Genomic DNA, 17245 nt, shown 5'->3' with positions numbered 1-17245 from the left:
TGCGTGCACTCTTCGACGTTATAAATTCGATTATATTCATATTAACAAAACCTTAAGCCTAGCTTATCTAGTGCGGCGAAGCGGGGCGAATTCATGGGAGAGCGCAAGTGAGAGCTTTACTTGCGCTCCCGCTCCGCCCTAAACTAACTTATACTAGACTTCCTTTGGCCAGCTTGTGGACTGCTCTCCGAAATACTGCTTCTCTACTCGTCCTGACGTCGGCGACCCTGACCCTTCCGTCCGCGCCGGCGTGAGTCATGACAACCCTGGCGGTGATCCACTGCTGGGGCGGCTGGTTGTCCTCGGCGACCAGGACCAGATCGCCCTTCCTGACGTCCTCCTGCTCCCGCTGCCACTTCGACCGCGCCTGTAGGCCCAAGACGTACTCCCGAGACCAACGCTGCCAAAACATTTGCTTGATTGACGAGACAAGGCGCCATCGCCGCAAGCACGTTAGACCCTGCTGGTCCGGGGTCCGCGGTGCTGGTGGGGCGATGAGCGGCCCGCCTGTCAACAGGTGCCCGGGAGTCAACGCCTCGCCGTCGCTTGGGTCCTGACTGAGAGCGCCCAGGCCTCGACTCCAACGAGGACGGTCTGAAGCTCCTCTGCGGTCAACTTCGCGCTGCACACCGCTCGTAGGTCGTAGGAGTAGGTGCTTTGCAGACTTCAAACCTGCCTCCAATAGTCCGCCCATGTGCGGAGCCCGCGGCGGTATGAATGCAAATACGCATCCTTTTCTTGATGCGTATTGCCGCAGCTCGTCCGCTTCGCTCTCGATTTGGTGCCGCAGTGCCGTGAAGTGGCGACTCGCTCCGACGAAGTTCGTCGCGTTGTCGCAGTGCACGATCTGCGGACATCTTCGGCGCCCAGCGAATCTTTGGAAAGCCAATAAAAAGGAATCAGTTGACAAATCGGAAATTACTTCTAAATGAACTGCCTTGGACGCAAAACAAACAAAAAGGGCAATGTTGGACTTGTATGGTGGCCTACCACGAATTTTCAAGGTCGTCTCAATAGGGTCACAGAAATCCACGCCACATATGATAAATGGGCGGAGAGCACGAACTCGATCTAAGGGTAAATCTCCCATGATTTGAGTCATCAGATGAGGCTTGCATTTAAAACAACGTATGCATGACCGCACTATCTGACTGCAGACTTCCTGCGCGTTTACTATCCAAACGCGCTGTCGCAAGAGACTCACTAGTGCTCGTGGACCCACATGAAAATTCGACTCGTGCAAGTATCGGACGTAGCTCTGAACAAATTGAGAGCGCTTCGTCAACAATACTGGAAACTTGGCATCGTACGAAATAGGAGCATTAGCTAGTCGCCCCCCGACCCGCAACAACGAAAAGGTAAGCCCAGCCTGAGAGGTTTCATGGACAAACGGACTTAGCTTCTGTAGGCTTGGGCTAACAACAAGATTTTTTCTAACATTTTTAATTTCCTCTTGATACTCGTGCTCTTGGACTATCTGGACAATTTTATTAAAAGCGTCTCGATATTCGACAGGGGAAGGTACATTATCAGAAGGAACTACTAATGTTTTACACTTCTTTATAAAGCGGACCATGTAAACGAACACTCGCAGCAGTTTAAAGTGAGAGGAAAATCCTTCTATCACTTCCAACAAATATGAGGTAGAGACCATTGCAGTCAGTCCGACCGCACTCTTCTTTGCTTCCATCTGCAACATCTCTGGTGACGGATCAAACCGAGGGCTCGTTGGCCACTTCTCTTCCGGCTCCGTTAAAAACGATGGACCTGTGAACCAAATTGATTCTATCGTTTCCTTTACGTCTCCACCTCTTGACACAATATCTGCCGGGTTCTGTTTAGTTGGTACATGCCGCCACGTGCTATCCTCTGACCACTCTTGAATCTCAGCAACTCTATTTGATACGAATGTTGACAACGACGATGGATGGGAACGAATCCAATGAAGACAAACTTCCAAATCTGACCAATATACACTTCGTTCGATCGGTGCTTTGATAAGAGGTTTTATTTTGCGACAGAGGTCCGCGAGAAGGTGAGCGGCACATAACTCAAGACGGGGGAGCGTCTTTGTCTTGAGCGGCGCTACTTTCGACTTTGCTGTCAACAATGAGACTTTACTACCTTCTGCAGATTTGCAACGGATATAGACGCAGGCACCATAGGCTCTCATCGGTGCGTCAGAAAAGGCATGAATTTCAATTGGTGACATTGGCTCACTCATCACAAATCTCGGTATTGAGATCTCTTCTAACTGTGACAAGGCAAGCTGAATCTTGTTCCATGCGGTTTCCAAGTGCAGTGGAATGGACTCATCCCAATCTAGCTTATTGAGCCAAAGTTCCTGTAACAGGATCTTTCCTTTAATAAGGATCGGGCTTAATAAGCCAAGAGGGTCGAAAAGCTTTGACGTCACCGAAAGAATATTCCGCTTAGTCGCCCTTTGACCCATGACTGACATATCAATTTCGATTTTAAATACATCATCTTTAGGAACCCAAACGATTCCTAATGTTTTTGTCAGCTCTGAGTCCGAAAGTGTTATTGGCTTAACCGTGCTCTCGGATGCAGTAACTTCAGGCGAGTTTGAAAACCACTTGCTCAATTCAAACCCAGCGTTTTGAAGAACCTGAGTTACTTCAGACTTAATTGTCTTTAGCTCCTCCACGCAACCAGCACCCGTTAACATGTCGTCGACGTAAAAGTCAGACCCAATAACTTTAGCAGCTCGAGGGAATGTATTTTTCGCGGATTCACTCAACCTCTACAAACACCTTATGGCCAGGAATGGGGCTGGTGCAGTGCCATATGTAACGGTGTTGAGCTTGCACAATTTCAAGGACTCAGACGGGTCTTTTCTCCACACTATCAACTGGTATCGTCGATCTGCTTCATTTACCATCACTTGACGATATATCTTTTTTATGTCGGCTACCAGAGCGAATTTGTTTAGCCGAAATCTAAGAAGAGTTGAGTAAAGCTCTTCCTGAATTGTTGGACCCACCATCAACACTCATTTAAACACTTTTGTGTGGATGTCTTGCAGGACGCATCGAAAACGACTCGAAGTTTGGTCGTTGTACTTTGCGGCCGCAAGACACACTGGTGGGGTATGACGTAGTGTGGAGAAGCAAGAACGTCATTGCTTGCAGGGGACATATGGCCTAGGGATTCGTATTCTTCCATAAATTCCAAATACATTTTCTTTAAGTTCGGATCTCGAGATAATCTTCTCTCGAGCGACAGGAATCGGCGTTTGGCTATCTCGAATGAATTGCCCAAAACGCTTGGATCCGACTTAAATGGAAGTTTAACTTCAAATCGACCTGAAGGCAGAATTCTTGTAGTCTTCCGATAATGTTCCTCACATAGCTCTTGTTCTGGCGACAACATCTTTTTAGAAGATGGAACTTCTTCCATCGACCAGAATTTTTTCAAGTTTTTGTCTATTGACTCTAATACTTCCTCTTGGCAATTCAGACTAGAGACTGGCTGTGGAGGAGTTGAGGAATTTGCCAGATATTTTCCCGATACTATCCACCCAAGGAGAGTTTTTTGAAGGATGGGATGGTTCGGACCTTGTTTCATTTGGCCAACGGACAACAATTCGAAAAATGACTCAGCTCCAATTAGCATATCTATCCGCTGAGGTTTGTAGAAATATGGGTCTGCTAACGGCAAGTTCTTTGGTAGGGTCCAATCTTTTACGTTCACTGACTGGTCAGGGTGATAGCCTGAAATGGTTTTCAAAACCTAAAAGTCGAACGGAAACTCGCTACCATTGACGCTCGACTTCACCACGGTGTGTATCTTTTTCTTAACTTGTGAATTAGTTTGACCAATTCCAAGCAAGTTGATGCACGATTCCTCCCTACGGATCTGTAAGCGTTGAGCAAGATCTTCTGTAATAAAATTCATTTGTGACCCTGAGTCAAGTAATGCTCGGGCCAAGATGTGCTCACCATTTTTTGTGCGAACGCTTACGATCGACGTTGCTAACAAAACCCTTTCTACAGACGACGCATGCAAAGCATGTGAAGTAGAAGGGCCATCATTCGTTAACTCTGGAGGAGGATTTTGTGTGGGTGGTGGTAATGCTATGCTATTTTCGGTCACTGTAAATCGGTGCAGAAGTTTATGGTGCGATCTTGAACAGATTTGGCACCTGGTCGATTTACAATTCGCTACCGTGTGACCTTTTCGCAGACAATTCAAACATAGGGAGGCTGACTTAACAAACTCAAACCTTTGCATTACAGCAAGGGTCTGCTTGGTCACTGGATCCACTCTACTCAAAACTAAATGAATAATAATTGAGTTTGCAATTTTAGTATCATCTCCTATGGATAATAGTGATCCATAAATTGATGACACAGTGTCGATGAGACCCCTCAACGACGACGCAGACGGCTGGGAAATTTTCGGAAGGCTGAACAGTTGACGTATTTGGTTCGCAAAGATGAGACATTCGTTATCATAAACTCTTTTTAAACTAGCGATAGCTTTGGCGTAATTACTCTCGGTGACCTGGAATGCCTTGACAGTTCCTAAGGCTTCACCAGAGAGGCAAGAAATTAAATGATTAAATTTCTCGATAACTGGAATGTTCACATCTTTGTCAACTAATGTCTCGAAAAGACTTATGAAATTTTTGAAATCCGAATAATTTCCACTGAATTTTGGCAATGCCAAACTAGGAAGTCGAGCTCGAGTTGGGGCTGCAGAAATTGCAGTAGCTGAACGGGAGTCTTCAGCTGAATTCAAGGCATTCCATAAGGACATAATCCTTGCCTTGGTAGTTATTCCTAATTCTTCCAACTCGGCTCCGAAATCATCCATTTCATCTATTTGCTCGATCTGGTCTTGCAACTCATTTGCTTTAGAAATTGCCTCATCTAAAACCTGAAGCCTGCATTCTAGCTCGGTTTTGTTTAGAGGAAGTGATCCATCTTCCAAACGTTCCTCCAACCGGCGAATGCTTTTAAAAAATTGTTTTTTCAATACAAAAACGAAAACGATGCAAATTTAAGATTTTATAATTTATTTAAATTTTTTATTAATTATTGTTGGGCTAAGCAGCCACCAGATAGGCTAATTAGAATATTGATAATTTGTTCATCTGCAGCGGCATTTAATCTTCTCTTTTGACTCCCAGATTCGCATGCACTTTGTTGTCATTTTTGTAGCGCATGCGCTTTTGGGAGCTTTGGAAGAGCTTCTGCGCCAAAGCTGTTCTTCTTCTTGTTGTAGTTTGAGAGTTGTTATTGACGGGCCGCTATTTGTTTTATTGTGCGGAATTAGCTCAATAAATTAAATATAAACAATTGAATCTCGTCTTTAATTCGGTCGCTATCAAAAAGCTGATCGCTCAACATTGGTGACCCCGACGTGATCGCGCCCGAAGTTCAATCAGTTTAATTGCCCGAGAAACTGAAAAAACTGCGGTACGAAAAACTCATAAACAAAAAAATAACAAACATCTCTTGGTTTTCGATTTGGTTCACACGCGCTGGAGATTTGCGGGATGGAGTCTGGATGTGGAACTATTGGATCTGCTGCCGCAAGCCGGGAAAGGATGCTGCGGAGAAGAGCAGAGGTGACCTGCCAGGAGATGGAGGCGCTGCATCATAAGGTGAAGGCTGCAGCGCGGAATGAGGATGGCACCATTGTGGCGCTGGAGTCAGTGGAGAAGCGTTTGCGTGAGCGGTTCACCGCGCTTCAAGAAGAGTTGGAGGAGCTTAACTTCAGCGAGATCGGGAGTGACCTTTATTGGAGATTCTCGCAGCTGGCGACTGATGCACAGGTGGACATTCAGGTGGAGGTTGCCAAGCACTCCATGAGAATTGCTGCCCACTCCACCCTTCTCGACGGTGCCAGTGTCTCACCTATGCCATACAAGCCAGCCCCCTCCTTACCAGCGTTGCCGATGCCAACATTTAGCGGCGGCTATGTTGACTGGCCGGATTTCTTCGCCCTGTTCAAGGCCACGATTGACAGCCATCCTCATCTAACAAATATGGAAAAGCTCCGGCTCATTTCATGCCTGCGCGAGTCAGCCTTGGAGACGGTGAGAGCGCTGGAAATTACTGACGCGAACTACGATGTGGCTCTTGACCTATTGCGCAATCGGTTTAGTAATAGGCGATTAATTTTCCAGTCTCACATCAACGAGATCCTGCAGCTTCGTGTGGTCGAGCCAGGTTCTGTTGCTACGTTGCGGGAGCTGTCGGATCGGTTCAATGGGCATATGCGGGCTCTCATGAGTTCCGGATCAGCTGCCGAGATCCAAGGATGCTTGCTCATCCAGATTGTCCTTCAGAAGTTGGATCCGGCCACAAGAGCCAAGTGGGAAGACACTCTCGCCGGAAACAACGACAGCCTTCCGTCTTGGGAGTCCATGGCACGATTCTTGGAGCAAAGGTGCCGGACTCTTGAATGCGTCGACTTTTCTTTGGCTGCGTATCCACCATCTAACCAAGTGGGCCGAGGGAGATCTTCGAATAACCGATCGTCATGCATGATTATCAACGCCCGTCCAGCTCTATGCGCCCTGTGTGGTGTTTTGGCGCACCCGCTTCCTACATGTCCAAGCTTCATTGCCTTGCCACTTAGTCAACGGTACGACGAAGTGCGACGGCTGACTCGCTGCTTTGTATGTTTGGAGGATGGTCATTTTGCACGCGGATGTTCAGCTGCCCGTTGCCCAAAGTGCAATCGCCGACATCATGCTTTGTTGCACCATTGCGGGCAGCTGCCCAGCTCAAACAATTCCCCACCACTACGAAGCTTGGGTTCCGCCTTTGGTGCTGCCGTTGCTACCCCACCGTCCCAGTCAATCAACACGGTCTTGACGCAGGATCGCCCTACTGAAGTGCTTCTGCCAACCGCCAATATCCTCATCCGTGGTCGATCAGGTGCCTTCCTGCCTTGCAGGGTGTTATTGGACTCTGGTTCACAAGTTCACCTTATCTCATCGCGGCTGGCAAGTCAACTTCAGCTTCGTCGGACCAAAAGCTGTGTAGCGGTCGCCGGTCTCGGCGGCACTGAGTTTGCTACGGATGGATCCTCCGTTAATGTGTGTGTGAAGTCTCGACTAACCACATATTGTGCGAACCTAGAGGCGGTTATAGTGTCTCATATTGCGGACTGTCAGCCCAGCCTTAAAATTGATATTGCGAAATGGAAGATTCCTCACGGCATAGCGCTGGCTGATCCCAACTTCCACAGACCTCAGGGTGTGGACCTGCTAATTGGAGCCAGCCTGTTCTTCAACCTATTGTCAGTTGGCCAAATCCAATTAGGTCACTGCCTCCCAGTAGCCCAAAATACACTATTTGGATGGGTGGTTTCTGGACGCATTGTACTATCGCGGGAGGCTGGATTACCCTATGCAGAAGGAGAAGAGGAGAAGAATCAACGTTCCGGACCCCCTGCACTCATTACGAGAACTCGATTCCCACATTGGTCTATTGGGGGGAGCAATGCATGGTCAAGAGTTTGGAAGAAGTTGGTGTGCCTTGTTCGCCCTGTGAGTTCTAAATCTTCTTAATGAAAAAGACGTGTCTGCTGCCCTTCTAAAATTGTTATTGAAGGCCCACCCTTCAATAGGGGGGAGGATGTTGGGCTAAGCAGCCACCAGATAGGCTAATTAGAATATTGATAATTTGTTCATCTGCAGCGGCATTTAATCTTCTCTTTTGACTCCCAGATTCGCATGCACTTTGTTGTCATTTTTGTAGCGCATGCGCTTTTGGGAGCTTTGGAAGAGCTTCTGCGCCAAAGCTGTTCTTCTTCTTGTTGTAGTTTGAGAGTTGTTATTGACGGGCCGCTATTTGTTTTATTGTGCGGAATTAGCTCAATAAATTAAATATAAACAATTGAATCTCGTCTTTAATTCGGTCGCTATCAAAAAGCTGATCGCTCAACAATTATAAAATATTAATATTAAAATTTTATTAATAAATAAATTTTTAGAAATTTATTTAAAATTTTATTGAATTTAATTCAACAACAATAAAATGCGAAAACGAAAATAATTAATTAATCTTATTTAAATATAATAAATAATTTATTAAATTTAACCAAATCTAAATTGATTAATTAATTGATAACGAATTATTGATAGTCGAGGCACAGAGTATCCAAAAAAATAGTTGGTCGCCAATGACACCGAAACCAATATGCTCGACCAAATTGTAGGGGAGCGCGTCACTTGGCAGACCGGTAAACTATACGCGCCAAAAAGTGCATATACATACATACATACAGCAGCGGATAACGGTGGGAAACGAAAACGAGAATATTATCGCTGCATCTATTTGTATGTATGTAAACCAAATATATATGCACCTTTATTTTATCTGTAATAAATATAATAATTTTTGGCTGCACTTTAGTATTTATTTGGAAGATTTGTAAATTCGAGAACGAGGGGTAGGGGGCGACAGTGATTGCAAATAATATAAATATTCTCTTTTTTATTTTACCACAGGCAGTACATTTAGGTTAGCACATATATTTATAATTAAAATTTTAGAATTTTTATATATGTTTTTATTTATTTTTGCTCTACTATTTTTTCTACGTACGTATGCGCCAAGAATTGAAAGGAGGGTGCAATATTCCAGCACAAGACGGATTTTAATTTGTCTTATCTCAACTTTCAATTTTTTGCACAAATACCTGGGGTTCTGCTTTCGGATCCTTTAATCCTGCGGCCACTTTCCTTTCACAATCGATGCAGGTGCAGGGCATGGGGACGACGAATCCTTCCAGTAGCAGCTATGGAGAAGTTTGTTTCGCGACGCGGAGAATTCTTTAATTTTTATTTGTGAATTCACTGGCACAACCGTCTCGAGCAACTCTTTTTTTTTTTTTAATATATATATGTTATATATATTGTTTATATATGTTATGAGTCACTGTCACTATTTTTTGTTGCTTTTTTTTTATTTAATTATACTACAGTCCACCCGGGGGCGCCAAAATGTTTATCGAGATTATTTTATCTCGTCGCGAAAACGAAAGGAAAAATAGGTGGCTGTAGAAATGAAATTAAATTGTGAAAAAAACGAACGAAAACGAAAATGCGTGCACTCTTCGACGTTATAAATTGGATTATATTCATATTAACAAAACCTTAAGCCTAGCTTATCTAGTGCGGCGAAGCGGGGCGAATTCATGGGAGAGCGCAAGTGAGAGCTTCACTTGCGCTCCCGCTCCGCCCTAAACTAACTTATACTAGACTTCATACAATTCCACTTAATTATCTACATCTAATTATACAAAGACCATGTAGTCTCTATTCAGTTAAATTAAACTGTTAGATAACGTATTATTTTAAGATTTGCAACCATATTGTTAGACTCATAAAGAAAAGATCCAATAAATAAAATCAAGCGTGAGGGGGGGCTTCAAATAACTTGTCTAGGGACACGCGTGAGGAACGAAGTTCCTTGTCATTTTTTCGTTTAGCAGGCATGAAGAGATGGAGGTCAATAAAAGAGAAACAGGAGTGAATAAAGGCGAAAAATGATTTACAACATTTATACAAAAATGATTTTTACTTATTTATTCTAGATAAAAATAAATCTAATCAGTAGGTCAAAATATCACAGGACAAAAATACTGTTCGTCCGTAGAGCGTTCTGCGGCAACTACGTCAAACTTGAACTCACGGGAGTAACGGTAGGTCCCGGAGTCGTAGTCAAAACCGTAAATAGTCCTGACTAAATTTACCTGGATTCTGCAAGGGACTGCTCGGGTTGGCCAGACGCTTGCTGTGATCAGGGATGAGTTGATGTGCTTGAAGTCCTGGGGTGGTTTTCCTCAAGTACCGGTGGTACGGTGGTTCGGCTGATTCCTTATCGGCCGGTCCTACTGGCGGTCCGTTTCACGGTAGCAACACTCGAGCTAGACTGGTATGCCGCGAGATCTCCTCGTGGTCCGTTTCAAGGGAGCAACACTCGGAGTAATGATATGACGCGGGGTCTACTTGTGGTCCGGTTTTACGGTAGCAACACTAGAAGTAGACTGGTATGCCGCGGATTCTACTTGTGAACCGTTTTACACAGGATCACTAGAAGTAGGTTGATTTTAAGTGCCGTGGACACTGAGTAACGAGACGATTGACTCTGATTTCGGAACTATCTTTATTTCAGAAGAACAACTCTTATATAAGATGCTAACTTAAAAGGTCAATGTTATGGACGTGCTAAAACTAATGTTAATGCCAGGGTCACCCAGCTCTGAGTCTGCTGACTCAGATTGTTTGTTCATGTACTGCTTGCACACGCATTTCGGCTTCGCTGGCTGGTTTCGGCTTGCCTCGGTCAGTCGGTCATTCTTCCCGCTGATCACGCTGATTCTGCTTCTGGCGCCATCTACTAGTGCTGGGTTAATAGGTTGGATATATATGCTTATTACTAATTATTTATAGGTGAGAAAATCGGTTAGTGGGTTTGTATATTGCGACATGCTGATGCATATTGATTGGATCAAATTACTAAGTGTGCATATAGGGTAGTAGGTCTTGGCACTAGGTGCCAACATTCTCCCCCCCCATTGAGGGACTCAATCCAATGCGGCTGGGCGTTGTTGTTGGATCGTCTCAGTGAACCTATGTGTACCCTTGCGCTAGAAAATATTGTGGATCTTAAAACTAATTACTAAAATCTAATGTTAATACCAAAAAAAAAAAATTTTTTTTTGATGTGGGTGAGATGTGGGTGAGATCTCTACCAACGATAATTCTATCCGACCTGTTGTCTCCTTCGCCTTGTTGCGCGCCCTCGTAACCATTCTCCTTGGGCATCCCATGACGTACTACACCTTTTTTCTGGTTGGACAGTGCGCATACAGGACTCTTGGTCCTCTCTTGACCTTGCTTCTTGCTCCCTTTCGGAGATGCATGTTACCCATGCCAGATAGGGGGTGACTTCTACTTCTTGACTTTCCTTGGTTACTGGCTCTTGCACTCTATGCACTTCAGTTGTGAGTTGACAACCTTGGGCTTGTGGTTTGGGGTCCGTCTGCGGCTCTCCTTGTTGCTCTTGTCGTGGCTCGTTATCTTCTTGTTGATCCGCAATGTGTGGGGAACTATGTACTCTTCCGGATTTTACTATTTGCTCCTTGCCGATGCATGCAATCAAACCTTGTCGTGGCTCGTTAGCTTCCGGTGTCTAAGCCGTCGTATTACCGACGACTTGTTCTGCCTTGCTATTAGGAGCTGATTCCGGTCGCACTGGCCCCATCACAATCCATCCAAGCGCGGTATTTTTTAGTAGTGGTTGTCCTTCTCCCAAATATGTCTGTTGTGGCCTCATAAGCTGGGAGATGATTTCGGCGCCCAACAACAGATCAATATTCTGGGGCTGCGTAAATTCAGGATCGGCTAAGCGCAACTGAGGTGAGATATTTCTTGGCGCTTGAATAGGGTGGGATGGTTGATTGGGCAATATTTCAGGTAGTACAACGACGTTGATTTGATCTTCGAAGTCAGTGGTTAATGATGATAGGGTCACCACAGCCTTTTTTCGTGATCTTTTAGTTGTTCCTCCCAGTCCTGCGATATTCAGGGTTAATGGCTCCAATTTTAGTCCAAGTGTGTCAGCCATCCTTTTCGTGATTATGTTAATCTGTGATCCAGAATCTAGGAGTGTGCGGCATTGCTGATGGGTTCCGGCTGGGCCATGTATTGCCACTTGGGCGGTTGGTAATAGAACGGTGGGCTTATCTGTAAGCTGGGCTGTCGCTGAACACACCAATCGTGATGAACTGGATCGAAGTGGAGCAGCCGACGTATTTTTCTGCATTGTTACTTGACTGGTTGCCTGACGCTCAAGGGTTTCTAACATCTGCTTCAGAGATTTTCGATTGGTTGGATCGGTGACGGTTAGTTCTAGAGCTGACAGCGTGTGTGGATCCAATCTTTCCTCAATGATGTGTACCAAGATTGGGTCCCAGTTGTCTGTAGACACTTTGAGTGCGTTGAGAGTGGCGACCGTTCGGATCACGGTATCATGTAAGCTGCGCAGCTGGTCCGCTGATCCATTTGTTCTGGGGTGTCCGAAAAGCTCTTGAAACGCGGATTTAATTAACAGCCGTTCATTGTGGTATCGATTCTTTAGTCGTTGCCATGCATCCTGGTAACTGGTCTGTCCGCCAATCGACGTTGCGATTAGGTTTTGTGCTTCACCTGTTACATGATTCTCCAAATGACGGAATTTTACTGCATCGCTGTAGTCTTGATCGTGGATGCATTCCGTAAAAATTTCGTAGAATCGTAGCCAATGCCGGTAGTCTCCGTCAAACTTTGGAATTTCTACTGGTGGTATTACAAACGAAGGTGCAATCGCGGGGTTTTGTGTTGATGCTGAAGTTGATTGCGATTCTTCGCTCAAAAACGAAAAGTATTCTGCTCGTACCACCTGAAATCTGTCATCAGTGTGTCCATCATTTTTTATGGCTGGTTCCAGGTCAATGAGATCATGGTATCCCGTGACGATTTCCTTCCATAGCTCCTTCATGTGTTGTCTGACGTGTGTGGACACTTCCCGTCCTTCGGTGCGGTTGCACAGAAAGTCTTCCATATCGTCTAGTCGTCCTTCATGTCTTCGTTTTAGAGATGTTAAGTGAGGGTCTTCTTCGATTCCTTGAGCTTGTGCCTTTGGCTCAAGATTTTCTCCTGTTTTCCGGGGCTTTTGTGACGGGCCTGACCCTGATGGAATTCCATCGGCAAATATCGCTTCATACTTGTTCACAAGTTCTTCTAGCGCCTTTACCTTTGTGAAATACTCGTGTTCTGGGCTTAGTGCCAGCTCCCGAAGCTTGGCGTCATTCCTTTTAAATTGGGTCCATGCGTGAGTGAGCTGTTTTAGTCTCTCCTCAAAATATCCGGGCTTGAGCCTTCGCTCTGCGGAGTCTTTAGTGAAGTTTTTTATTAGCCGTTGGATGGCTATGTTGGTTTCAATTTGCTCATCGATGAGCATGGTGGTTACAGGGTCTGATTCTGATCCCATTGTTGCCGTGGAAGGTTTTGCGGTGTAAGGTTTTGTTTATAAATGAACTGCCGTGTGGCTTGTGTTCAGGGTGTGATCCTTTAGGAAGGAATCACGTCGGGGTCACCAAATGTTCGTCCGTAGAGCGTTATGCGGCAACTACGTCAAACTTGAACTCACGGGAGTAACGGTAGGTCCCGGAGTCGTAGCCAAAACCGTAAATAGTCCTGACTAAATTTACCTGGATTCTGCAAGGGACTGCTCGGGTTGGCCAGACGCTTGCTGTGATCAGGCATGAGTTGATGTGGCGTGCTTGAAGTCCTGGGGTGGTTTTCCTCAAGTACCGGTGGGATGGTGGTTCGGCGGATTCCTTATCGGCCGGTCCTACTGGCGGTCCGTTTCACGGGAGCAACACTCGAAGTAGGTTAGATAGTGCGGGGTCGGCTGGTGGTCCGGTTTTACGGTAGCAACACTCGAGCTAGACTGGTATGCCGCGAGATCTCCTCGTGGTCCGTTTCAAGGGAGCAACACTCGGAGTAATGATATGACGCGGGGTCTACTTGTGGTCCGGTTTTACGGTAGCAACACTAGAAGTAGACTGGTATGCCGCGGATTCTACTTGTGAACCGTTTTACACAGGATCACTAGAAGTAGGTTGATTTTAAGTGCCGTGGACACTGAGTAACGAGACGATTGACTCTGATTTCGGAACTATCTTTATTTCAGAAGAACAACTCTTATATAAGATGCTAACTTAAAAGGTCAATGTTATGGACGTGCTAAAACTAATGTTAATGCCAGGGTCACCCAGCTCTGAGTCTGCTGACTCAGATTGTTTGTTCATGTACTGCTTGCACACGCATTTCGGCTTCGCTGGCTGGTTTCGGCTTGCCTCGGTCAGTCGGTCATTCTTCCCGCTGATCACGCTGATTCTGCTTCTGGCGCCATCTACTAGTGCTGGGTTAATAGGTTGGATATATATGCTTATTACTAATTATTTATAGGTGAGAAAATCGGTTAGTGGGTTTGTATATTGCGACATGCTGATGCATATTGATTGGATCAAATTACTAAGTGTGCATATAGGGTAGTAGGTCTTGGCACTAGGTGCCAACATTCTCCCCCCCCATTGAGGGTCTCAATCCAATGCGGCTGGGCGTTGTTGTTGGATCGTCTCAGTGAACCTATGTGTACCCTTGCGCTAGAAAATATTGTGGATCTTAAAACTAATTACTAAAATCTAATGTTAATACCAAAAAAAAAAAATTTTTTTTTGATGTGGGTGAGATGTGGGTGAGATCTCTACCAACGATAATTCTATCCGACCTGTTGTCTCCTTCGCCTTGTTGCGCGCCCTCGTAACCATTCTCCTTGGGCATCCCATGACGTACTACACCTTTTTTCTGGTTGGACAGTGCGCATACAGGACTCTTGGTCCTCTCTTGACCTTGCTTCTTGCTCCCTTTCGGAGATGCATGTTACCCATGCCAGATAGGGGGTGACTTCTACTTCTTGACTTTCCTTGGTTACTGGCTCTTGCACTCTATGCACTTCAGTTGTGAGTTGACAACCTTGGGCTTGTGGTTTGGGGTCCGTCTGCGGCTCTCCTTGTTGCTCTTGTCGTGGCTCGTTATCTTCTTGTTGATCCGCAATGTGTGGGGAACTATGTACTCTTCCGGATTTTACTATTTGCTCCTTGCCGATGCATGCAATCAAACCTTGTCGTGGCTCGTTAGCTTCCGGTGTCCAAGCCGTCGTATTACCGACGACTTGTTCTGCCTTGCTATTAGGAGCTGATTCCGGTCGCACTGGCCCCATCACAATCCATCCAAGCGCGGTATTTTTTAGTAGTGGTTGTCCTTCTCCCAAATATGTCTGTTGTGGCCTCATAAGCTGGGAGATGATTTCGGCGCCCAACAACAGATCAATATTCTGGGGCTGCGTAAATTCAGGATCGGCTAAGCGCAACTGAGGTGAGATATTTCTTGGCGCTTGAATAGGGTGGGATGGTTGATTGGGCAATATTTCAGGTAGTACAACGACGTTGATTTGATCTTCGAAGTCAGTGGTTAATGATGATAGGGTCACCACAGCCTTTTTTCGTGATCTTTTAGTTGTTCCTCCCAGTCCTGCGATATTCAGGGTTAATGGCTCCAATTTTAGTCCAAGTGTGTCAGCCATCCTTTTCGTGATTATGTTAATCTGTGATCCAGAATCTAGGAGTGTGCGGCATTGCTGATGGGTTCCGGCTGGGCCATGTATTGCCACTTGGGCGGTTGGTAATAGAACGGTGGGCTTATCTGTAAGCTGGGCTGTCGCTGAACACACCAATCGTGATGAACTGGATCGAAGTGGAGCAGCCGACGTATTTTTCTGCATTGTTACTTGACTGGTTGCCTGACGCTCAAGGGTTTCTAACATCTGCTTCAGAGATTTTCGATTGGTTGGATCGGTGACGGTTAGTTCTAGAGCTGACAGCGTGTGTGGATCCAATCTTTCCTCAATGATGTGTACCAAGATTGGGTCCCAGTTGTCTGTAGACACTTTGAGTGCGTTGAGAGTGGCGACCGTTCGGATCACGGTATCATGTAAGCTGCGCAGCTGGTCCGCTGATCCATTTGTTCTGGGGTGTCCGAAAAGCTCTTGAAACGCGGATTTAATTAACAGCCGTTCATTGTGGTATCGATTCTTTAGTCGTTGCCATGCATCCTGGTAACTGGTCTGTCCGCCAATCGACGTTGCGATTAGGTTTTGTGCTTCACCTGTTACATGATTCTCCAAATGACGGAATTTTACTGCATCGCTGTAGTCTTGATCGTGGATGCATTCCGTAAAAATTTCGTAGAATCGTAGCCAATGCCGGTAGTCTCCGTCAAACTTTGGAATTTCTACTGGTGGTATTACAAACGAAGGTGCAATCGCGGGGTTTTGTGTTGATGCTGAAGTTGATTGCGATTCTTCGCTCAAAAACGAAAAGTATTCTGCTCGTACCACCTGAAATCTGTCATCAGTGTGTCCATCATTTTTTATGGCTGGTTCCAGGTCAATGAGATCATGGTATCCCGTGACGATTTCCTTCCATAGCTCCTTCATGTGTTGTCTGACGTGTGTGGACACTTCCCGTCCTTCGGTGCGGTTGCACAGAAAGTCTTCCATATCGTCTAGTCGTCCTTCATGTCTTCGTTTTAGAGATGTTAAGTGAGGGTCTTCTTCGATTCCTTGAGCTTGTGCCTTTGGCTCAAGATTTTCTCCTGTTTTCCGGGGCTTTTGTGACGGGCCTGACCCTGATGGAATTCCATCGGCAAATATCGCTTCATACTTGTTCACAAGTTCTTCTAGCGCCTTTACCTTTGTGAAATACTCGTGTTCTGGGCTTAGTGCCAGCTCCCGAAGCTTGGCGTCATTCCTTTTAAATTGGGTCCATGCGTGAGTGAGCTGTTTTAGTCTCTCCTCAAAATATCCGGGCTTGAGCCTTCGCTCTGCGGAGTCTTTAGTGAAGTTTTTTATTAGCCTTTTTATTTAGCACAAAATAAAAAAAAACTTTGAAACAGTGCGAAAACAGATGGAATGCAATTGAAAATTAAAATTTAAATTAGAAATTGAAATTGAAAATTGAAATTGAAAACTGAAATTGAAAATTGAAACTGAAAATTGAATGTTTAAAAAATTGAGATTGACAATGAAAACTGAAGATATGAATTACAATTTCAAAATAGTCTGTCTGTCGCATATCTTCAAATAAGAGTTAATTTGACGTGTGATATTTTCAGAAGCCAAAAAATTTCGGCTTCTCCAGTGTTGTTAATCTGATAATATTTCGTAAATAGATTTTTTGTTTTAAATTTAATTTGAAAATTAAAATTGAAATTTTAAATTGAAAATTGAAAGTGAAAATTGATAATTGAAAATTGAATTTGAATATTGAAATTGAAAATTAAAAATTGAATTTGAAAATTGATTGATTGATTGAAAATTGAAAATTGATTGATTGGAGATAGAGAGAGATTAAGGAAAAATGGTTATATCCTCTCACTCTTCGAAGGAGAAGAAGACGGAGAGCCGTTTAACGTTACGTTACGGTTTTTCTCGGCTAGCCCTCTTCCGCTAAACCCATACCGCGCCATAAGAAACTTCGTTCCAAAAATATTAAATGCTTATGGGATCTCTGACTTACAGCAGTACTGAAAAGGAAAGAATGATATATGGAAAGTTTGAAGTCTACAGCTTAAAAACTGAGACTAGTTTGT

At 44.9% G+C, this 17245-nt stretch overlaps 1 protein-coding gene across 1 annotated transcript in view; it reads right to left on the bottom strand.

Annotated features, from left to right (window-relative positions):
• LOC123257244 overlaps positions 1–13024 on the bottom strand; it is a 29308-nt gene extending 16284 nt beyond the window's left edge. The window contains exon 1 of the mRNA XM_044715498.1: positions 12502–13024. Within this exon, the coding sequence (XP_044571433.1) occupies positions 12502–13019 (518 nt within the window). The 5' untranslated portion in view covers positions 13020–13024. The remainder of the gene's footprint in view (positions 1–12501) is intronic.
• Positions 13025–17245: the final 4221 nt, after the last annotated feature.

Source organism: Drosophila ananassae, chromosome 3L (assembly GCF_017639315.1).
Source record: "Drosophila ananassae strain 14024-0371.13 chromosome 3L, ASM1763931v2, whole genome shotgun sequence".
NCBI lineage: Eukaryota > Metazoa > Arthropoda > Insecta > Diptera > Drosophilidae > Drosophila > Drosophila ananassae.
This window is presented reverse-complemented; position numbering and strand designations above follow the sequence as displayed.